Below are 25,279 nucleotides of genomic sequence, written 5' to 3'. Positions count from 1 at the left end.
TAAAAATACCCGGCTACGTGTGTACATGGCATCAGTGATCCTTTGCGGAGGTTCGTAGTTGGTTAGGTGATGAGTTCTTGAATATTCAGCAAATATTTGGCGACGGTTAAATGACGCATTTGTGATCGTCGCTGACGTCATGCATTGTTGAAATCTATTGAGAAAGGCATCGGTGATCATTCTCCTGCCAGACGCTGATACGTACAAAACCCTCAAGCATGCCTCGTAGGAAAAATGTCACGTCTCCAAAACAAAAAGGGTAAAATGTCCACCTGCTGTGTGACCATAACTTTTAGCTCGTCTGTACGAAGTACACATGGTGGCCATGCATTGCCACCAAAACACCTCATTTTCATTGATAACCCATCTCAAAGTATTGCGAGCTGTACTGTGACCGTAGCCTAAGAAAGAAAATAATTTCATAGGTTTTTAACTGATGATACAGCTTGCCAAAAAAGGCCGAACAAAATCGTTAAAGTGCCCTAAAGTCAAATATGGTGCATTGTAGCTGCTTGTATTCGTCTCTTAGTGTTTTAGACAACACCACAATACTACCGAGAGGAAAAACTGTTTTGTTTTGGAGATATTCTCCATTTTAACATAATTCATAACTAATGGTAAAATTAGCAAAAATGTTTGATGATTCACATCTACAACCCCGATTCCAAAAAAGTTGGGACAAAGTAAAAATTGTAAATAAAAACACAATGCAATGATGTGGAAGTTTCAAAATTCCATATTTTATTCAGAATAGAACATAGATGACATATCAAATGTTTAAACTGAGAAAATGTATCATTTAAAGAGAAAAATTAGGCGATTTTAAATTTCATGACAACAACGCATCTCAAAAAAGTTGGGACAAGGCCATGTTTACCACTGTGAGACATCCCCTTTTCTCTTTACAACAGTCTGTAAACGTCTGGGGACTGAGGAGACAAGTTGCTCAAGTTTAGGGATAGGAATGTTAACCCATTCTTGTCTAATGTAGGATTCTAGTTGCTCAACCATCTTAGGTCTTTTTTGTCGTATCTTCCGTTTTATGATGCGCCAAATGTTTTCTATGGGTGAAAGATCTGGACTGCAGGCTGGCTAGTTCAGTACCCGGACCCTTCTTCTACGCAGCCATGATGCTGTAATTGATGCAGTATGTGGTTTGGCATTGTCATGTTGGAAAATGCAAGGTCTTTCCTGAAAGAGACGTCGTCTGAATGGGAGCATATGTTGCTCTAGAACCTGGATATACCTTTCAGCATTGATGGTGTCTTTCCAGATGCGTAAGCTGCCCATGCCACACACACTAATGCAACCCCATACCATCAGAGATGCAGGCTTCTGAACTGAGCGCTGATAACAACTTGGGTCCTCCTTCTCCTCTTTAGTCCGAATGACACAGCGTCCCTGATTTCCATAAAGAACTTCAAATTTTGATTCGTCTGACCACAGAACAGTTTTCCACTTTGCCACAGTCCATTTTAAATGAGCCTTGGCCCAGAGAACACGTCTGCGCTTCTGGATCATGTTTAGATACGGCTTCTTCTTTGAACTATAGAGTTTTAGCTGGCAACGGCGGATGGCACGGTGAATTGTGTTCACAGATAATGTTCTCTGGAAATATTCCTGAGCCCATTTTGTGATTTCCAATACAGAAGCATGCCTGTATGTGATGCAGTGCCGTCTAAGGGCCTGAAGATCACGGGCACCCAGTATGGTTTTCCGGCCTTGACCCTCACGCACAGAGATTCTTCCAGATTCTCTGAATCTTTTGATGATATTATGCACTGTAGATGATGATATGTTCAAACTCTTTGCAATTTTAGTGTCGAACTCCTTTCTGATATTGCTCCACTATTTGTCGGTGCAGAATTAGGGGGATTGGTGATCCTCTTCCCATCTTTACTTCTGAGAGCCGCTGCCACTCCAAGATGCTCTTTTTATACCCAGTCATGTTAATGACCTATTGCCAATTGACCTAATGATTTGCAATTTGGTCCTCCAGCTGTTCCTTTTTTGTACCTTTAACTTTTCCAGCCTCTTATTGCCCCTGTCCCAACTTTTTTGAGATGTGTTGCTGTCATGAAATTTCAAATGAGCCAATATTTGGCATGAAATTTCAAAATGTCTCACTTTCGACATTTGATATGTTGTCTATGTTCTATTGTGAATACGATATCAGTTTTTAAGATTTGTAAATTATTGCATTCTGTTTTTATTGACAATCTGTAATTTGTCCCAACTTTTTTGGAATCAGGGTTGTATGAATATTTTTGTGATCATCCATTAAACGATCTCTAGAATGCATGTGTCCCACCCCCAGAGGCAGGGATTGCTCTGCAGTCGTCGCATGTTATCAGAAGTAGCAGCTTGTTAGCAGTAAACATGGTTTGTTGCTTTACATATTCCCGCACATAATTCTTTGACTTCTTCTTCTTCTTCTTCTTTTGGCTGCTCCCGATTAGGGGTCGTCACAGCGGATCTTTTGTCTCCATTGCTCCCTGTCTTCCGCATCCTTCTCTACCACACCTGCCACTTTCATGTCCTCTCTCACCACATCCATGTATCACCTCTTTGGCCTTCCTTGTTTTCGTGTGCCTGGCAGCTCCATCCTCAACATTCTCCTTCCAACATGCTCTGCATCTCTTCTCAGGATGTGCCCATACCATCTCAGTCTCATCTCTCTTAGCTTAATTCCCAAGCTTTATACATAATTCCTTGACTGAGGAAAAAAAAATGCTTTAGGAGTTTATTCGTTTTGGAATTTGTATTAAGTGATAATTATCTGACAGGTACAACCCCGATTCCAAAAAAGTTGGGACAAAGTACAAATTGTAAATAAAAACGGAATGCAATAATTTACAAATCTCTAAAACTGATATTGTATTCACAATAGAACACAGACATATCAAATGTCGAAAGTGAGACATTTTGAAATTTCATGCCAAATATTGGCTCATTTGAAATTTCATGACAGCAACACATCTCAAAAAAGTTGGGACAGGGGCAATAAGAGGCTGGAAAAGTTAAAGGTACAAAAAAGGAACAGCTGGAGGACCAAATTGCAACTCATTAGGTCAATTGGCAATAGGTCATTAACATGACTGGGTATAAAAAGAGCATCTTGGAGTGGCAGCGGCTCTCAGAAGTAAAGATGGGAAGAGGATCACCAATCCCCCTAATTCTGCGCCGACAAACAGTGGAGCAATATCAGAAAGGAGTTCGACAGTGTAAAATTGCAAAGAGTTTGAACATATCATCATCTACAGTGCATATCATCATCAAAAGATTCAGAGAATCTGGAAGAATCTCTGTGCGTAAGGGTCAAGGCCGGAAAACCATACTGGGAGCCCGTGATCTTCGGGCCCTTAGACGGCACTGCATCACATACAGGCATGCTTCTGTATTGGAAATCACAAAATGGGCTCAGGAATATTTCCAGAGAACATTTTCTGTGAACACAGTTCACCGTGCCATCCGCCGTTGCCAGCTAAAACTCTATAGTTCAAAGAAGCCGCCGTATCTAAACATGATCCAGAAGCGCAGACGTCTTCTCTGGGCCAAGGCTCATTTAAAATGGACTGTGGCAAAGTGGAAAACTGTTCTGTGGTCAGACAAATCAAAATTTGAAGTTCTTTATGGAAATCAGGGACGCTGTGTCATTCGGACTAAAGAGGAGAAGGAGGACCCAAGTTGTTATCAGTGCTCAGTTCAGAAGCCTGCATCTCTGATGGTATGGGGTTGCATTAGTGTGTGTGGCATGGGCAGCTTGCACATCTGGAAAGACACCATCAATGCTTTAAGGTCTATCCAGGTTCTAGAGCAGACCTGGGCATTTTACAGCCAGCGGGCCGCATCCGGCCCTTTGGTTCATTCTGACAGGCCCGCGTAAGGTTAATTAGAAATTACAAAATAAACGTATTTTCTAATTTTACCTCATGCATGGACTGAATGTGCATTGCTTTTATTTTGAAGTTGTGTTCAACAAAAACGCAATGCGCGCGACAGGAACATGATATGAAATCCCATGAAACCTAATCCCGCGATAACTACTTTCATAATTTGTCCAGACCAACCACAAACTTGTACGTCATCCTTCAAACGGTCCAGCCAATCACATAGTGTGACGTCACCAGCAGGCGCCGGAGCCCGAGCCGATCTGTAGCTCTGATACCTACACCGAATCGACAAGGCATCGTTATTATAATATGATGTATCTTGCTTGATATTTGGAGTAGAAAGGCAATATTGTGATGCCTTTATTGTGTTTTGGGGTGAATGTGACTGAAAAAAAAGGTACAAACGTTCACATTTTGTTAACCATTGTTTTGGGAAATTTGATTGAATAAATGACATTTTTGTAAGGCAACCTTGTTTTTCCCCATACTCTTACCAGTCTTAGCAGCTTGTAAAAACAATGTTATTTACTGCTTTATATAAAGAAATACAATTAATATTATGCAGAATTTAGTTCAGCCTTTTGGTCCAGCCCTCCACAAAATTTTCTGTTTCTCATGTGGCCCCATGGAAAAAATAATTGCCCACCCCTGTTCTAGAGCAACATATGCTCCCATTCAGACGACGTCTCTTTCAGGGAAGACCTTGCATTTTCCAACATGACAATGCCAAACCACATACTGCATCAATTACAGCATCATGGCTGCGTAGAAGAAGGGTCCGGGTACTGAACTGGCCAGCCTGCAGTCCAGATCTTTCACCTATAGAAAACATTTGGCGCATCATAAAACGGAAGATACGACAAAAAAGACCTAAGACGGTTGAGCAACTAGAATCCTACATTAGACAAGAATGGGTTAACATTCCTATCCCTAAACTTGAGCAACTTGTCTCCTCAGTCCCCAGATGTTTACAGACTGTTGTAAAGAGAAAAGGGGATGTCTCACAGTGGTAAACATGGCCTTGTCCCAACTTTTTTGAGGTGTTGTTGTCATGAAATTTAAAATCACCTAATTTTTCTCTTTAAATGATTCATTTTCTCAGTTTAAACATTTGATATGTCATCTATGTCCTACTCTGAATAAAATATGGAATTTTGAAACTTCCACATCATTGCATTCCGTTTTTATTTACAATTTGTACTTTGTCCCAACTTTTTTGGAATCGGGGTTGTACTTCTTGGAGGTGTTTTACCAATTTGGCGCTCATTAATGGTGAAATATGTCACTTCCTCAGACTGGGTGAGAAAACAAACATTCTGTCTTTATACAACATCAGGGTGTCTCAATCAAGAGAAGCAAGTTTCTTGACGTCGTTCTAGCTCACTAATTTTCTATCTGATTTGGCACATCTCAAACGCTACTGGCTGCTGTGTATGTCAAGTGAAACAATTCAACACACCGTCACTCTGACTTGCTGTTTCCAAAGTACAGTTGTGCTAAAAAAAAAAAAAAAAAGCAGTACATCATCAGTAACCTGCTGAACCACTGTTATTAGTACTGTAGTAGTGATATTTCTGCATGGCAAATAATTTACTTGTAGATGTAGTAGTGCAGAGGTGGACAGTAACGAAGTACATTTACTTGAGTACTGTACTTAAGTACACTTTGAGTATTAATTTTTTTGGCAACTTATGACTTTAACTTCACTACATTTGAAAGACATTGGCGGCACGGTAGTGTAGTGGTTAGCGCTGTCGCCTCACAGCAAGAAGGTCCTGGGTTCGAGCCCCGGGGCCGGCAAGGGCCTTTCTGTGTGGAGTTTGCATGTTCTCCCCGTGTCCGCGTGGGTTTCCTCCGGGTGCTCCGGTTTCCCCCACAGTCCAAAGACATGCAGGTTAGGTTAACTGGTGGCTCTAAATTGACCGTAGGTGTGAATGTGAATGGTTGTCTGTGTCTATGTGTCAGCCCTGTGATGACCTGGCGACTTGTCCAGGTTGTACCCCGCCTTTTGCCCGTAGTCAGCTGGGATAGGCTCCAGCTTGCCTGCGACCCTGTAGAAGGATAAAGCGGCTAGAGATAATGAGACGAGACATTTGAAAGACAAAAATATCGTACTTTTTACTCCACTACATTTCTATCAAGGTCCTTGTTACTCATTACTATGAAGCGGCTGTTTTTTTCTTTTCTTTTCTAAAACGTGATGGTTTTTTCGCAGGTGACACTGAGACAGCCTATCAGTAATCACTAGGGTCATGTCACATCCATAGACTGTATAAATTCAAGTTCAGTGATTTCTCCACAGCATTATTTGAACACGATCAGTTGATGGCAGAATGGAAGGAGGCGGTTCTTCTGGGGAATGCACACACCCACTGGCCATACCTCGAACCCATGTTTCAGTTTTCTGAAAGGAATAGAGTCGTTTCATTTTAAATGTTTGCTTCGTTTGCCTAAAACGAACCACATCACAGCCTATAAAAACTCGCTGTCCAACCTGCGGAAGCATATTGAGGTCTGTAAATGTTTTATTCGAAGAGAAAGCTTGCAATGAAGTTGTCTATGCTTTTAGAGCTCGCGATAGCTATGCAGTCTGGTTAGTCAAATGACTTTCTATGGATTTGCCCGCCAAGTTACCATAGCCTTGTCCACGGCTAATGTTTATACATAGCTAGTTAACTTGGACATTGTTACTTAGCATGTAAAAACAGACTTACGATAACATGAATGACGTTAACTTATTTGACGTGCTTTCAGAAATGTTTTAGCATAATCTTGCCAAATAAACAAAATCTAGAAATCTCTCTTTTCTAGTAATGTTAGCAACCCAATATGATTTTGAGTTTGAAAAGATTTTGCTAGCATGTCAGGTGGAGCTTCACTGACTAGCTAGCTTAACGTTAAACCACCATGATTCCACAGGCAGATTCATATGTGCACGAAAACATATACTTACATGCGCACACGTGCACACACGTGCGTGCACAACCTGTAAGATGGACAATATTGTACTAGTCAGTCACAACATATTGTTGGGATTTTTGGTTTTGATGTCAGATGATGGTCTTGCATTTTTTTGTCTTGCTGAAAGCAGTGTTGCTGTTGGGCAGTTATTAAAGTGCATATCCGATTTTATATTAAACTTTGGTCAAATATCTGTAACATTCTGCATTCTCTGCAATTTTTTTACCTTGCGCAATACCAGCAAAATTCAGTTGAAATCAAGCCATTTGAGGCGAACTGGTCCGCCTCTGAAAAGATTTGGCATTTGGATTTCCTGGGAAACACTGATTTTCGTGATGTCACATGCAGGACGCCTCCTTCTAAATCCTACGTCAGCGCTGGTTTGTTTATGAGAAAACGACCTGGTGGTTTTCTGCAAATTTCTTCAACGTTATTGCGTAATTATTAAAATGGTTAACAGATGTATCGTAGGAGGGTGTAGCAACACCAATCTTGATGGGATTAGTACTCATCGTTTCCCAAAAGACCGGACAATGAGAGAGAAATGGGAGTGCTTGGTCTACACAGGCTGTGCACTGAAACCGTGCAAAGCTCGCGCAGACTGCTGGCGCTTCCGCAGGTAACGTCACGAATCTGGCTCCAGACTCCCTTGGGATTTTTCCAGACGCGTTTTGTTATTTTATTTTTTTCTGCTGTGGACAGATGGCCTTGTGCAAAATTACCCTTCTGGATGAGTGTGTAAAGGGACATACTTTCATATAAAAAAAAAAACACGAAATTGGTCCAGAATATACACTTTAAGCTCGAGGTGTGGACCTGGGTTTTAAGCAGGTTGGACTGTCATTTTTATTTTCTGAGAAAGCTGCATTTAAAACTAGTTCACTGTCTTCCTGATTAACATACGCATACATGTGTGCGCACACAGTGCCAGAGCTGGGTCAGAACACTACCATGCTGCTTTGTGGGGGTGGGGAGGAGTGTTCCAGTCGGTTGCTTCAGAGGCATTAGGTTTTGTAAGCGTTGTGGCAATAATACAACAATGCGTTGACAGAAAATGTACTTTTAATACTTAAGTATTTTTAAAAGTAAGTACTTCGGTACTTAAGTAAAATTTTGATTGTACAACTTTCACTTGCATTGGAGTAACATTTGACCAGTGGGATCTGTACTCTGACTCAAGGGTTGTTTTACAATCAGGGTACACAAGCTAAAAATCACATTTAACACTTATTATCTTCAATATCAAAAGGCTTGACTAAATAAACTTGGTTGTTTATTGTAGCCCTGTGATAGCTCTATTTACCATGCAAAAAAAATTTGGTGATAACGTTATTTTTGGCGAATGTATGGCAATGTATGTCATATTTAGCAAAATTACTCGTGTCATTTAGAAAAAGTGCTTTTTTGACCACAGGTAGCTCCAAAAGGGATGCACTTAAATCATTCTTTATACCATAAAACAAATATTTGGTTCCATACCATTGGAAACATAGTTAAGTTTTAATGTTGAATGCCAGTAAGTTTTCAGACTATTTTGATCAAATTCGTATGTAATTGTGTCAAAAAAAATGTCCTCTCCGAGACAGCTAATTTTTCAATATAAAATAACATATCTAAAATGATTATTTTCATCCTAAAATGTGGTCAAGATATTGGGACATAAATATTAGAGACAACTAACACAAAGCTTACAGCCTTATATTTAAAAGCACTATGGAAGTAGTGGATTCTGAATTGTCAAAAAAAAAAAAGTCCTCTCCGAGAATCACTTCATTTCTTTCTCCCAGCCCTGCTTAAAGCTACACTTAATCTGGTTATAATACAAACTATTACACATAGAGATGTCCGATATTATCGGCCGACAGATATTATCGGCCCGATATTAACATAAAAATGTAATATCTGTTAATATCGTTATCGGATTTTTTTGGGGGCGGCACGGTGGTGTAGTGGTTAGCGCTGTCGCCTCACAGCAAGAAGGTCCTGGGTTCGAGCCCCGGGGCCGGCGAGGGCCTTTCTGTGTGGAGTTTGCATGTTCTCCCCGTGTCCGTGTGGGTTTCCTCCGGGTGCTCCGGTTTCCCCCACAGTCCAAAGACATGCAGGTTAGGTTAACTGGTGACTCTAAATTGACCGTAGGTGTGAATGGTTGTCTGTGTCTATGTGTCAGCCCTGTGATGACCTGGCGACTTGTCCAGGGTGTACCCCGCCTTTCGCCCGTAGTCAGCTGGGATAGGCTCCAGCTTGCCTGCGACCCTGTAGAAGGATAAAGCGGCTAGAGATAATGAGATGAGATGAGATTTTTTTTGCCTCAAAACCGATAAAATAATGCTTGCATTACACCCAAATAGTGCCTATGCGCTCCTGAAGCGTTTACCGGCGCAAAGATGATGACCTCATCAAGCTGCGTCTTGAAGCGTACAAACAAGCGTGGATGGCTGCAGTGACAAACTTGCTCGCTCTGTTTCAACATTATGTCTGTGGTTTGGAATTATTTTCAAGTGTCTCCTTCGGACGTTAAAGTTGTTTACTACTCTGGAAGGTCTGGACTGAAACTTTGTGCCTTCCTTGTTCTTATTGCACACTACCTTAATATTGCACATCTTTGTTGTTGCTCATGTAGAGCAGTGCTGATTGAGCCCAGTTTATAATTTCAATGATTGCATTAGCCCAAGTAATGGGCTAGGGACACAGGCTGCTTACACCTTAAAATGTTTCATTTTTTGTACTTCACCTCAAGCCTGAAGTATTTTTTGTAGCTCAAACAAATGTGCAGTTTTCAAAATTGTGCAGTATAGTTGCCACATTGTAATTGACTCATATTTGTGCATTCATTCAATTAAGGTGATTGAGTTTTAGTTAAAGAAACAGTTCATGAGGCATCCTACAAACGCAGGCTCATTTAACACAGAAAAAAGAGTAGCCGGTCATACACTATGCCTGTTATTTTAGTTGACTTTAGATGCTGCTATGTTGCACATAGTTGTTCAGGTACAATGTTTTATCATTTGTGAAGAAGTCAAATTTGCCCTATTTGTTGTGGGCATTGTCAAGATTATCTCAGGGAGAGTGTAATCCAAACTGTTGTTTGAGACAATAAAAAAAAAATAAACATGGCACTTTTTCCCTAAATTAAGTTGAAGTATTTTTCTTATTTTGCACAGACAATGTTAACATTTGGAAAGCCTTGTTGCATTCAAGAATGCATCCAGTGGGGCATCACAATAACATTAAGCATGTTGTGTTAATTCCACAACAGGAGATATGTGATGTTACCTAAATTAGTTCTGAGGAAAAATAACCCACATATCGACATCGGTATCGGCTGATATCGGAATCGAAAATTGAGAGTTGGACAATATCGGCATATCGGATATCGGCAAAAAAGCCAATATCGGACATCCCTAATTACACATGCCTATCTGTTCTTTAACTTGTCCTTCACTTAAAAACTGGTACAAGAACCAGTTTGAATCAATTTGAATTTTGGACCCCTGTGACACAAACTTTGTACCCTGATTGTAAAACAACCCGTAATGAAGTTGGGTACTTTGTCCACCTCTGTAGTACTGTAATAGAAACACAACAACAATGCAGCTTGTTTGGAGTAATTGACTCATTCATTGAAAGGGGCATGTTCAAAATAATAACAGAGTGGAGTTTAATTAGAGAATTCGTCAATTCTGTGGAAAAAATAGAGGTCATTAATTGTTCTTTATTAAGGAAGAAGGGAAGCAAATGTTTCACATATTGTTAGAAAATATATTTCCTTCTGAATTGCTCGGTAAAATGGGCCGTTCCAAGCGCTGTTCGGAGGAACAACGTCATTTGATTAAAAAGTTGATCGGAGAGAGGGCAAAACGTATAAAGAAGTTCAGCAAATTATAGCATGCTCAGCTAAAATGAGCTCAAATGTTTTAAAATGGCAACAAAAACCTGAAACGTGGAAGAAAACGAGAGACTACTGTTAAAACGGATCAAACAATAGCCAGAATGGCAAAGATTCAGCCAATCATCACCGACAGAAAGATCAAAGACGATATAATGCCACACTCACAACCCGCCGTACGTGTTTTGGACACGCACGGGTCGCAGGGCTTGGTAGCTCGCAGTCGTGCCGCAGGGTCGCGGTGAACCCAGGGAAAAGTTTGGGGGAGGAGTACGGGCAAAGATCTGGTCATGTACAGGTTGCATTCGGCAGAGGATAAAAGAGCGGAAGTGATTGGGAAAAGATGGGACAGAGGCCACCGCCTCTGCCACCTCACGTTCTGACATTGGTATTCCTGTATTAGCAAAGCCAATAGAGATCTTGCATGTGACATCACAGCCGATCCAGATTGTAAAAGACGCCATCTTGTCGGTCAAACGCCATATTTCCGCCTTCTACTTCTACCGTACTTCTGGTTCTACTTCTGCTTCTACCTTTTCTTCTGGAAAACCCTACTATATACAATTCTACTACAATGGCTGCGGCTACAAGCTCTCCCTACCTGTGCACGTTTATGTTTTTTGTGTGTATTTTTGCGTGTTGTTCGTCTGTACCGGACTTCAATATCCACTACAACCGTATGGACTTACTGGACATTGGTTTCCAGCAGAAAATGACGGTTTGTAGCGATTTCCATCGCATGCACAACATTCCAGACGAGATAGCGAGACCAGCGGGGTCTCCGTGGATTGTTATCGGATCTGGCAGGCGAAGGAGGCGGCGTCGGGAGCGGAAGCAAAAGCGAGGATGCAGAGCCGGCCTGTTGACCAAGCTCAGAAAACAGCCACTCAAATCTCCACTGCCAAGCCTCTATCTCTCCAACGCCAGATCCATGGTAAACAAGACGGACGATTTGGAATTACAGCTGGAATTACCTTATTCTATTCTATAATCGGCTGGTCAGTGCTATACTAGATACTACTGATATATCTAGTATCTCATCTCATCTCATTATCTCTAGCCGCTTTATCCTGTTCTACAGGGTCGCAGGCAAGCTGAAGCCTATCCCAGCTGACTACGGGCGAAAGGCAGGGACAAGTCACCAGGTCATCACAGGGCTGACACAGACACAGACAACCATTCACACTCACATTCACACCTACGGTCAATTTAGAGTCACCAGTTAACCTAACCTGCATGTCTTTGGACTGTGGGGGAAACCGGAGCACCCGGAGGAAACCCACGCGGACACGGGGAGAACATGCAAACTCCACACAGAAAGGCCCTCGCCGGCCACGGGGCTCGAACCCGGACCTTCTTGCTGTGAGGCGACAGCGCTAACCACTACACCACCGTGCCGCCCTATATCTAGTATCAGTACTAGTAATACTTAAGTGACTTACCCGTCCAATGAGGATTATTTTCTTGTTTACAAGATGCCACATCTGAGTCGCTGACAAATCCTGAATTTCTGTAAAGATAACTGTCCAGAGATTTATAAGCACGCAGTGCTTCACCACTGAACAGCGAGGGAAAGTTAATGAGGTAATTATACACATCTGGGTATTCCACCTCTGGCAGTTCCATATTCACCGACACGGTCATGAAAACTACATTCGGTAAGCCATAAGGGTCACTAATCTGTAGGTCGTTTATTTTAGACATATATCTAGTTATCTGTTCATTAGAAAAATGAGCCGTGTAGTCCGTCGGTTGAAATTTATCCATTTTGTACACGAGTGCAGCAGTACTCAGCGGTGTTTTTTACCGACAAGATAGCGGCTGTGTACTTTCCGGTCACGTGACTGTAAGATCTCTATATCGCTTTGTGCTGCTCCTCAGCTTCTATCATCTGCCTATAAAAGGTCCAACTCCATCAGTCATTGTGGCAGTATGGTGGCAGCCATCTTCTTCCCTTCTATAATGCTACACGCTACATAATCGGTTCTTTGGTTCCTCCCCCAATATATATACCCAGAGTCTTACCCCTCGTGTCGCATGCGGGTCGCGTGCGCTGCATGCACACCACACATAGGGATAGAAAGCGAGATGTACTTCTGTCTTGGAGGCTGCAGAAATAGCAAGTGTGGCGTACTTGTGTAGGACTTCTGAGGCACGTCATTCGTGCGTCTTACGGTCATCGCAAAAAGCCCCTACTAGCCGTGCTGCTGACTTGGTTCAGGTGTACAAAAGGAGTACGGGTACCGTATGTAGTGTACGCGTTCTTGATTTTCCGCAAGACCTGTAGAATTTGCATGTGCAGGACCAAAAGTCTCCACAGCCAGTCTGTGACCTCCTATGGTGCTGAACACACCCAAGAGTCATGCAAGCCTCAAGCACGGTTTTGCCAAATTTTTGAACCGTAGACCACCTGTAGTAGTACGTACGGTGGGTTGTGAGTGTGGCTTAAGTACTGTAAGTACCGTTACAGTCAAAAGATGTTTGATCGAAGCTGAACAAGAAGCATTGTTGGGGAAAAAAAAAAAGGCACGTGCAGAATCGGTTAGAATTTGCCAAGCAACGCATCGATTGGCCCAAAGAGAAATAGCATAAGATTCTGTGGATTGATGAGAGTAAAATTGATCTTTTCAGGTCTAGTGGTCAGACACAGTATGTCAGACGACCCTGGGTACTGAATTCAAGCTACAGTACTCTGAAGACAGTGAAGCATGGTGGCGCAAAAATCATGATATGGAGTTGTTTTTCATACTACAGTGTTGGGCCTATTTATCATATACCAGGGATCATGGATCAGTTTGAATACATCAAAATACTTGAAGAGATTATGTTGCTGTATAATGAAGAGGAAATGCCCCTGAAACGGGTGTTTCAACAAGATGGCAACCCCAAACACACGAGTAAGCGAGCAACAGCTTGGTTCCAGACAAAAAGCATTGAGGTAATGGAGTGGCAGCTCAATCCCCTGATCTCAGCCCAGTTGAAAACCTATGGGGTGACATTAAAAATGCAGTTTCTGAAGCAAAACCCAAAAACACACAGGGAGTGTGGAATGTAGTTCGTTTATCCTGGGCTGAAATACCTGTTTATTAGGTGCCAGAAGTTGGTTGACTTAATGCAACGCCAATGCACAGCAGTTATCAAAAACAACAGTTGTGCAACTAAATATTAGTTCGAGTTTGAAGAGAAAAATGTCAACACTGCTATTTTTTTTATTTGAGTAGATTAATATTCCTTTTCTTTGCTTCCTGTAAATGAATAATGCAGACTTGATAAAATTTGTTAATGCTTTGATCTGGAATTGAATGTGTAAATGTTTCCACTACATTTGAAATACGGAAATAAAAGCTATTAAAAATTTCACTTTATTCACTTTTTAATGCGCTGCTATTTATTTGAACATAACTGTAAATAGATCAATATTTAACAGTTATTCCACGAAATCGAGTTGTACACGAGCTGATAGCCAACGAGGCGCGTAGCACCAAGTCGGCTATCAGCCATTTACTACGTGATTGAGTGGAATGACTGTTTTATTCTATCCACATTCACTGGATGATGAGAAACAGAGCATTTTTTTTTTTTGCAAATGCGATAAATAAGAACTTTATAAAACCGTCTGACAAAAATCACCAGACACATGACAAATTGCATACGTGCGTCGTAAAATATTCAAATTTGACAAGATTTACATCGACAGTCGCTCAATGAAAAAACACATTTTATCGAAAAAATTAAGCTTCAAACTTTTCAAGTAGAGTTTTTATTTCATCTTCGGTTGGTTCAGCAAAACGATGCGCCATTTTGTTTTTCTCTACTCGCGGTATATGAGCTGATAGCCTAGTAGTAGAGTAACCAATCAGAGGGCGCGATTGCTCATATCCAGTGAATGTGGATAGAATATATGGAATTAAATCACAGCTAAGAAGACATTTCAGTGTGGAATTTAAAGAAAATTGGAGAGGGAAGTGCTAGTTTATTCTTGCTCCAAGCTTATAACAAAACATGTCTCATCTGTCCAAAATGAGGGTCTGATTTGTTAACATGATCCATCACTATGACACAAAACAATGGCTTCGATTTGTCTGCTGTATATCCATGAAGTATCACGAATGACTCCGCATTAAAAATTAACTGGTGACGTCATAGTCGTGTTTCATATTGCTTATTTTTGTAAAAAAGGAATTTTGTGTAGTTGGAGTTTGCTTGAATACCCCTGCAATAATCGGAAATTAGTCACAACAATGAATGAAAACTTTAATTCACTTGAACAAGTAGTTCAAAAGAATTGACTCATTAAAGTAACGTGAGCAAACAATTGAAACACGTCTTGAAAGCATTCGGTCATCCTGCATCATCAGACTACTTATAGACCGTTTCACAAATATTAATTCATTTCTCCACTCCAACAACTAAAAACGCAAAAGATCTAAGCATCAGGGTGGAGGAAACAACAGAGTGGGATACCGAACTCCGACTGAGGAATGTGGACCACAATCCTTTCCAACCTCTCCAACATGACTTCCTCACTCCCAACTGTTGTTTCAGCTGGACTTCAGAGACACACGACATCTCGGACACCTTTTTTTTTTGCTTTTGCTTTTTCTGTCCATAGTGGATAGTTTCATTTTCTAATATTCGCTCTGCTTTCAATAAATTTCAGGTGCCACTTTAAATAATTTGATTCATTTGAACTGAAGTTCTGATTCATTGGATTTGCTGCTACAGAAAAGATATAATATTGACCACCTCTGAATACAAAAAAAAAAAAAAAAACTACTATAAAATGGTAAATATTGCTGAAACCCAGAGGTTTGATTATATTTAAGCCTTTGTCTTTAAATTGTGGTTTATACAATCTACAAAGCTTTTATTAAAAGTAGGTCTTCATGTGATGTTATTCAGTTTTAAAATTAACTTGTATCATTCTAAACACTTCATAAGCTTCATTTAGAAAAGAAAATCATAAGAATCTGGACATATTTGTGCACACACATGTCGACTGCATGAATGTGCTAGAAGAGACTGGTGGCGTTACATGATTGGGGGGGGGAGGGGACAATTGCATGTTTATTTAAGAAATATATACCAGATGATGTTAGGAGCAAAAATAACGTGGAAATTGTAGTGCAAAACCAAGAATTAAGGAATGTTTTTACCTTAAATATAGTGAATGAAGGAAACACTGCTACAAAAGCCTTGAAGAAAGCACTGCAACATCCATGAACGTCTATTATTACTATGCCACCCTGGTCTATAAATTTTGTTGTCATTGGTCCTTTGTCTTAGTATGTCAAAATATTCATCTTTCCTAAGATGGTTAGAAGATCATTAAAAAGTTGGATTCTGTCTTGAATCTATACACCCTTTTAATATTGGCAAAAACATCATAAAATGTTCTTGAGATCACTCAGCCCGATTTATTAAGTCCGATTATTTAATGATGAAAAACTTTGTTTGGATGAACGTCTTTGCTTGTAGCCAGAATCATTATGGAAGTCATGTTAGCCAGTGGTCACACCATATATTAAAATTTTCATAACCATTCCCACAGGTAGGCTTCTCAAGACTGAGATATATAGGCATGATATGATCATTGGCCACCGTAGTGGTCAAAAAAACGACAATTTTTCAAGGAAGTACATGGCCTCATTTTATTTTCTTCACAGGTTTGCTGGACATATTGAAAGGGAAACTACTGAACAGAAAAATAGCATTTATGCTTTCACCAGAGAGACTTCTGTTTTGTTTCAAAAACCACTCGTATTCTAGTGTTACTGAGTTTTAGATCAAGACACATTTTTGTTCCTCGGGACATTTTTGGCAGCCTGGTAAAAATCTCAGACGCTGTATGGAAACGAAGAGAGAATGCCCACTTTCTCATTGGTTTTAGTGCTGGAAATTTATCCCTCATCCATTACAACGGCAGATAAAATTTGAAAACAGGGAGATTAAATGTTGATCCAATCCAGACAGCTATATTTTGGCTCAGACGCATCTAGCTATTTTTTTTAAGGGGAACTGAAGTAATTTTTAAACTTGCTTTATTTCTTAATTAACATGTTATTCAATTACATTTTCGGTTTTATTAACCTTATATCGTGACTTGTATTGGCATATTATATTACACTTATCAGCCTTTTAGCCATGTTGAATGTAGTTCGTTTGGTCCACGGCAGGCGTCGCTTATCCGCGCGATCTTCACGAGACTTGTGCGAGACTTCAAACGTGAAGTGTCGGCGCCGCCATTTTGAAAACTGTTTACACAGCGGCAAGATCGCCTTATTCCGATTTAGATTCATTTTGAGATTTGCCAACTTCATCAGTGATGGCGATTATTCCATACGACTTCGAACCAACGTGGAGTAGAGAAGAGTTGGAAAGACGACAGGATAAGGACCAGTATTTACGTCATTACTGTCGCACAATTAAAACGTGCCAGATCAGGTGGCTGGTGGGTTTTCAAAATAATAAATACATGCATGCATTTTTGTGATAAATACATATTATACTGAGCACATTTCCCACATAATCCTCACTAAGGTTTCGGAAAGCACTACAAAATGGCGTCCCCACTGTATAGTGCCCTATATAGTGAGTAGGGAGTGATTTCGGACACAGGGAAAACTTCCGACTTGATTACGTCAGCGTTCAAAGGAGGGCACGCGTGTCTTTTGACAACGTGGGCAGATGTTGGTCACTTTGATTTCCGCTGTACGTTTTACTTTCATCCTACGATGTCTCACACAGGTCTCAGCGAATCTCTTTTACGGCCATTGCTTTGACATATGGACTGATACATAACATATTTCAAACACTCATAACTTGCTATAGCAGTGACAAGCTGTCAGAATAGCTGTCAGAAATGTATTCCTATATTTTATAAAATGATATAAATAGAATTTTGATAAAAAAAATTGCCTTCAGTCCCCCTTTAAGAAACTAACTGAAAAGTGGAGAAAAGGCAAAAAGGTGCATTATATGGCCAAAGACATGTGGACACTTGACCATCAACACCTATATAAGGAAAGCCATGGCCTAATGGCTAGAGAAGCAGCTTTGGGACCAAAAGGTCACTGGGTCAATTCCCTGAACTAGCAGGAATGGCTGAAGTGCCCTTGAGCAAGGCACCGAACTCCCAAACTGCTCCCCAGGTATGTTGCTCCCCTCCGGGTATGTCGTCTGGATTAAGAGCGTCTGATAAATGTCATTAATGTAATGTATATGAGCTTGCTGGACTTCCCATTCTAAAACCATGTGCATTAATATAGCGTTACCCCCCCCCCAAAACCCCACACCAAACTCATCAAAAGTTGTCTCAATGGACTTCACATTGTGCAAAGAAACACAGTCATGATGAAACAGGACCTTCCCCAAACTGTTGCTACAAATTTTACAATTAGTTAAAGTGTCTTTGCATTAGCATTAACATAACCCTTCACTGAAACTTTGGAGCCCAAACCTTGAAAACCCATTATCCCTCCTGCACTAAACTTTACTGTTGGCACTATGCATTCCAGTAGGTAGCGTTCTCCTGGCATCCGCAAACCCAGTTTCATCCATCAGACTGCCAGATAATGAAGCATGATGCATCACTCCAGAGAAAACAGTTTCCACTTCTCCAGAGTCCAGTGCCAGAGTGCTTTCCACCACACCAGCAGACACTTGGCATTGTGTATAGTGCTCTTCGGCCTGTGTGCAACTGCTCGGCCATGGAAACCTATTTCATGAGGCTGATGTTGCTTCCAGAGGCAGTTTGGAACTCTCTAGTGAGTGGATAGATGACTTGCAACCACGTGATCAAAATGTGCTACGTCATGAGTGTCCGCCGTGATGGTGGAGCTACAAAGCAACTAGGATGGCAGCCGCTGAAAGCGTGTCTGTAAACAACGCTGAATTTTCTCAGTATTACCACAATTTGAACGCATGAGCAAAGATTCGATACAAAGAGAAGATAGATATGTGTGGTTTTGACCCATATTATTTAAAAAAGTCAGATTTTTTTGATGATAAGATGCTTCTACCGACTATCGAGTACCCAGATATCACGTTCTATCTGGTTTGGCAGACTTCATGGGTCAAGAAATCTCAAAGGCTTATAATCCACGGAAGCCTATAACTTCTTTGTCTCTGGATGGGTAAATCTCATCTCATCTCATTATCTCTAGCCGCTTTATCCTTCTACAGGGTCGCAGGCAAGCTGGAGCCTATCCCAGCTGACTATGGGCGAAAGGCGGGGTACACCTTGGACAAGTTGCCAGGTCATCACAGGGCTGACACATAGACACAGACAACCATTCACACTCACATTCACACCTACGGTCAATTTAGAGTCACCAGTTAACCTAACCTGCATGTCTTTGGACTGTGGGGGAAACCGGAGCACCCGGAGGAAACCCACGCGGACACGGGGAGAACATGCAAACTCCACACAGAAAGGCCCTCGCCGGCCCCGGGGCTCGAACCCAGGACCTTCTTGCTGTGAGGCGACAGCGCTAACCACTACACCACCGTGCCACCCTGGATGGGTAAATGCCTTATTAATTAAACGAGTCAACAAGGACAAAGCAGTTGTACTTGCAAGGGTAAGTTAGGGCTTCTTTTGCATTTAGTTTACTTCTACATGTAAACAACACACGAAGTGTGAAATTTTGACAAGTCTCTAGCTTTATGCCTCATAAATCACATTTCAATTTGTTTCAGTTCAACCACTCTAAAATTTATAAGAATTTTACAGTTATAAAATAACAACGACCGAGTGAACCGCGACAAGAGAACGTTCATTTTATAGCAAGATTCTAGCAACATGAAATAAAATTCTTCCATGATATTATCGGGAAAGCTTTTGAATCTCACCTGAGATAAAATGATGACTGCAAATACGAGCTGTTTTGATTTTAGCCTCTGTTAGATCAGCCCTGTCGATGTTGTTCAGCCGTGCTCGTCTCCTCTCCGTACTAAGCCTCAGAGTTTCCTCGCCCTCTTTCTGAATCATGGACGGAATTCTAAAAAATCTGAACGTGCCACGGTCACGAGTGCTGTTGTGACCGCAACCATATACAGCACAAAGATATGGCATAGCTAAAAGAATGCTTAAAGCAGTAGAAAAACAAAGAGAGTTGCACACGTGTGACTATGTTTTGGATGGAATGTCACTTGACCCCGCATTTGTATCTCCACCAACATGGCCGACATCCAGGTTTCTATTTTGCTTTGACGTCACTTGCGAGTCAAGGATAGGCACTTAGGCGTTAGTAGACGTGGGCATTAGTAGTTCAGTAAAGTTGCCTGTCGGTGATATAAAAGGTGAACATCTGCCAAATAATTCGTTAATTTGTCTTCAGTAACCTCTGGTCACACAGTCACAATGGATCTGGGGTCTGTCCTGGAACGCTGGGCACGAGACTGAAGTACACCCTGAATGGGATGCCAGTCCATTACACACCCTTGCAACCTATCCATCAATCAAAACAGGTTGTAAGAAATGGTACAGTATTTTTAAATCACATCACTTGACGTCAAAGTACCATTTTGACAGTGTATCTACACCAAGGAAGACCCAACTGGAGGTACAGTAAATGCTATTTTGGAACAAAGTGTGTTTGAAGAAGGGCATTACGGAGGCATATTTAGAAAATGTCACACACCCTGTTGTGCCATTTCATCCATGGTGGAGCAGATGCCTTCATTTCTGGCCACAAAAATAGCAGCTGGATGAGAACAGGGGGGAAAAAAAAGAAAAAAGAAAACATTGGCATGACCAAATGAGAAACACATCATACCACAGAGCTCTGTGAATATGAAAATATTCAGATGTTCTTTATAATGAAGTTAAGTATTGATCGGATAAAGCGATCCAAATTAAATCAATTCAGTTTCCTTTCACTCTTAATAAACTTCACCGCCGTTATGTTCTTCAATGTTACTGTTTGATGGACAGGTTCAAGGGAAGTTGACGCTGAGCTTGTACAGAGGCATACAGCACAGGTATATAAAGTATTGATGATCAAATACTGAATATTGATCCATATTAACTGAATGTGGCAAACAAAACTGATTGATCAAAGACTTCTGGACCTAGGAATATTGTTAAAGGGGAACTGAAGGCAAATTTATCATCAAAAAATTCTATTTATCTCATTTTATAAAATGTAGGAATGTATTTCTGGCAGCTATTTTGTCACTGCTGTAACAAGTTATGAGGGTTTGAAACATGCTATGTAATATATCAGTCCGTATGTCAAAGCAATGGCCGCAAACAAGATTCGTTGAGACCTGTACGAGACATCGTAGGATGGAAGTAAAACGTACAGCGGAAATCAAAGTGACCGACATCTGCCAACGTTGTCAAAAGACGCACGTGCCTTCCTTTGAATGCTGACGTAATCAAGCCGGGAGTTTTCCCTGTGTCCGAAATCGCTCCCTACTCACTATATATGGCACTATATAGTGGGGACGCCATTTTGTAGTGCTGTCCGAAACCTTAGTGAGGATTATGTAGGAAATGTGCTCAGTATAATATGTGTTTATCATAAAAAAATCTCATCTCATCTCATTATCTGTAGCCGTTTTATCCTGTTCTACAGGGTCGCAGGCAAGCTGGAGCCTATCCCAGCTGACTACGGGCGAAAGGTGGGGTACACCCTGGACAAGTCGCCAGGTCATCACAGGGCTGACACATAGACACAGACAACCATTCACACTCACATTCACACCTACGGTCAATTTAGAGTCACCAGTTAACCTAACCTGCATGTCTTTGGACTGTGGGGGAAACCGGAGCACCCGGAGGAAACCCATGCGGACACGGGGAGAACATGCAAACTCCACACAGAAAGGCCCTCGCCGGCCACGGGGCTCAAACCCGGACCTTCTTGCTGTGAGGCGACAGCGCTAACCACTATACCACCCTATCATAAAAATACATGCATTTATTTAGTATTTTGAAAACCCACCAGCCGCCTGATCTGGCACGTTTTAATTGTGCGACAGTAATGATGTAAATACCAGCGTGACGGACTGGTCCTCATCCTGTCGTCTTTCCAACTCTTCTCTACTCCACGTTGGTTCGACGTCGTATGGAATAATCGCCATCACTGATGAAGCTGGCAAATCTCGAAATGAATCTAAATTGGAATTATATGGCGATCTGGCCGCTGTGTAAACAGTTTTCAAAATGGCGGCACTGACACTTCATGTTTGAAGTCTTGCATAAGTCTCGTGAAGATCGTGCAGACAAGCGACACCTGCTGTGGACCATACGAACTACATTCAACATGGCTAAAAGCTGAAAAGGCAGATAAGTGTAATATAATATGCTAATATGAGTCACGATATAAGGTTAATAAAACCGAAAACCTTATTGAATAACACGTTAATTAAGAAATAAAGCAAGTTTAAAAATGACTTCAGTTCTCCTTTAAAGTACTGCGGAGGATGAACTTGGTGCAAGACCTTGCTTAGCAGTACAGAGAGCATCCCGAGTTAGTACCGGTGTTCAGTCAAACAGTCAATTCAGTGACATGTAGCTCAAAAGCACTCGATGCCGCTCGGTCTTGCCAAACTGTGGTGGGTTTCCCAAAAGCCTCTTAACACTAAGAGCATCTTAACTAGGAGAGAGAGTGTTCATTGTGCTGCTCGCTCTACCATTTAACGATGATCTTTGTGCTGCGATGCTTTTACGAAACTCCGCACAGATTGTTTCTGAAATTATCTGATGAGCTGTACTCAATGGCACTCGTTGTAGACACAAGAAAAGCACTAGGACAGGTGACACACCTTTACCTCTGAAGAGTGCATTGACAGAATTGACATCAGTCATCAGTGAAATGCTTTTGCACACCTCTCAGAGGCATGCGGTTGGATACTGACACAGGACATACAACTTTGCTCAAAATGTCCCATTTCTGGGGGTGTCATGGCTCAGGTGGATAAGGCGCCATACCATAAATCCAGGGACCCGGGTTCAATTCCGACCCGAGGTCATTTCCCGATCCCCGTCTCTCTCCCGCTCATTTCCTGTCTCTACACTGTCCTATCCAATAAAGGTGAAAAAAGCCCAAAAAAAATCTTGAAAAAAAAAAAAGTCCCATTTCTTGCATCATACAGCTAGTACTTATATATGGAGCAGAAACATGGCCGATGACTAGGAACCATGAAAACACAATGAAGAGATGTGATTGCCGGATGCTCTGATATATGGCAAATATACACTGGGAAGAGGGAATATCAAGTCAGGAAGTGATAGAGAGATAAAGCATATGGAATTTAACGAGAAGACAACGTTTGAGATGGTTCGGGCATATCAAAAGAAAAGAAGAGAGTAGCATGGTACGGAGAGCAGCAGAAGCTGTAATTGATGGAAGACGCCCCCGAGGAAGGCCCCTGAAAACATGGAAGAAGTGTATAGAGGAAGATCTGAGCGAACTTAACCTCGAAGAAGCGATGGTCTATAACAGACGGAGATGGAGAACGCTCATAGCTCGTCCAACCCCATGAAATACGGGAACAAAAGGATGTTAAACAAAAAAAAGTAGTAGCTACATTTTACTCTGGAACATGGAAATCAGGAGCCTTGAGAGACTTTTAAGAAAATTATGTCAGCACTAAAAGAAAAGCGGCACACAAGAATGCATCATCCCTTGTGGAAATACACAACTATGAGGGATCATGACTGCTGGATTATTTTCGGTCTCTGCTCTGGGAATTGTCCACTTAGTAGTAGGTTGCAACATTTTTTTCCCCTGTTTGACAAAAAAAAAAAAAAACCAGCTCAATCAGTGCATTCTATATATAGTCAGGTATGACAAAACCCTCTTTGCATCAATGAGAAAGTGTGCATTCTTCATTTTACATATTAAGTCATGGAATGGGGGGCGGCACGGTGGTGTAGTGGTTAGCGCTGTCGCCTCACAGCAAGAAGGTCCGGGTCCGAGCCCCGTGGCCGGCGAGGGCCTTTCTGTGCGGAGTTTGCATGGTGTCCATGTGGGTTTCCTCCGGGTGCTCCGGTTTCCCCCACAGTCCAAAGACATGCAGGTTAGGTTAACTGGTGACTCTAAATTGACCGTAGGTGTGAATGTGAGTGTGAATGGTTGTCTGGGTCTATGTGTCAGCCCTGTGATGACCTGGCGACTTGTCCAGGGTGTACCCCGCCTTTCGCCCGTAGTCAGCTGGGATAGGCTCCAGCTTGCCTGCGACCCTGTAGAACAGGATAAAGCGGCTAGAGATGATGAGATGAGATGAGATGTTCTAGGAGGTCTCAGCTGTCATGTTCAAACATTGAGTTGGATTCAAGATCAGTATACAATGAAAGGCTTATTTTGCATGTTGTGCATTAGATTAAATATTTGTGCAATATATTAAAAAAATAAATAAATCATACATGAATAACAGTGCCAAAACAAAAACGAATAAATTAACTCCATGCACTCATATCTCCATGAGGTAAGGTACAGTGCCATTTAAGCTAACACACACTCATCATTCCATATGAAATGATATAAAGAGGTTTAAGTGATGCATGTCTGATGCATCAAGTGCAACCATCAGCATGAAACCCGCACGCTTTCAGGCAGCAAAAACATCACGCACGCACGCACCGCGTCACTCACCGTGGTTAAAGACCGGAGTCCTAAACCGGCCATTGAGAGCCGAGTTCTCCATTTCTGCAAACGCTCTTTGATCCCTTTACACGCGTTCAGGCTTGGAATAATATTCCAGAGCTATAGATCGTGGTGGGAAACGAAAAAAATAATAAAAGAAACTAAAATAAAAAGCCGCGCCGTTCCCGCTGTCCGCACCGCAAAACTCTACCGACTGCACGCGCGCGCTGCTGAATGACTGCGCGTGACTCGACAGAGCGCTTTAAACGCACAGCCGCGCGCTATTGGTGGAAACGAGCAGCGTCACGCGCCACGGCCGGGATAAAAACAAGCGCACGTGCACGCGCTGCGTGAACTCGCGTCAGGCCCGCCGGGGTTGTGTACCGGTGTGTTTCTGTCTGAAAAAAACTACATTGTGCCGTTTTCTCGAAATCACTATTTATTTTTTATTTAGTTTGATGTAGTTAGGATACTCCTGACCTCTGATAAACATAAGTAGATCTAAGAAAACCTTTTGTCATCTGGACTTAATGAAAAAAAAATTATTTACTCATCACAAGCTTCGGTGTGGGGCGGCACGGTGGTGTAGTGGTTAGCGCTGTCGCCTCACAGCAAGAAGGTCCTGGGTTCGAGCCCCGGGGCCGGCGAGGGCCTTTCTGTGCGGAGTTTGCATGTTCTCCCCGTGTCCGCGTGGGTTTCCTCCGGGTGCTCCGGTTTCCCCCACAGTCCAAAGACATGCAGGTTAGGTTAACTGGTGACTCTAAATTGACCGTAGGTGTGAGTGTGAATGGTTGTCTGTGTCTATGTATCAGCCCTGTGATGACCTGGCGACTTGTCCAGGGTGTACCCCGCCTCTCGCCCGTAGTCAGCTGGGATAGGCTCCAGCTTGCCTGCGACCCTGTAGAAGGATAAAGCGGCTAGAGATAATGAGATGAGAAGCT

The 25,279-nt window shown here is 41.8% G+C and overlaps 1 protein-coding gene across 1 annotated transcript in view; it reads right to left on the bottom strand.

The window, feature by feature from the left end:
* septin4b (septin 4b) overlaps nucleotides 1–24,578 on the bottom strand; it is a 221,120-nt gene extending 196,542 nt beyond the window's left edge. The window contains exon 1 of the mRNA XM_060905783.1: nucleotides 24,348–24,578. Coding sequence (XP_060761766.1) covers nucleotides 24,348–24,380 — 33 coding nt within the window. The 5' untranslated portion in view covers nucleotides 24,381–24,578. The remainder of the gene's footprint in view (nucleotides 1–24,347) is intronic.
* Nucleotides 24,579–25,279: the final 701 nt, after the last annotated feature.

Source organism: Neoarius graeffei, chromosome 23 (assembly GCF_027579695.1).
Source record: "Neoarius graeffei isolate fNeoGra1 chromosome 23, fNeoGra1.pri, whole genome shotgun sequence".
Taxonomy (NCBI): Eukaryota; Metazoa; Chordata; class Actinopteri; order Siluriformes; family Ariidae; genus Neoarius; species Neoarius graeffei.
The sequence above is the reverse complement of the archived record's forward strand: the minus strand, read 5'-3'. Positions and strand labels throughout refer to the sequence as shown.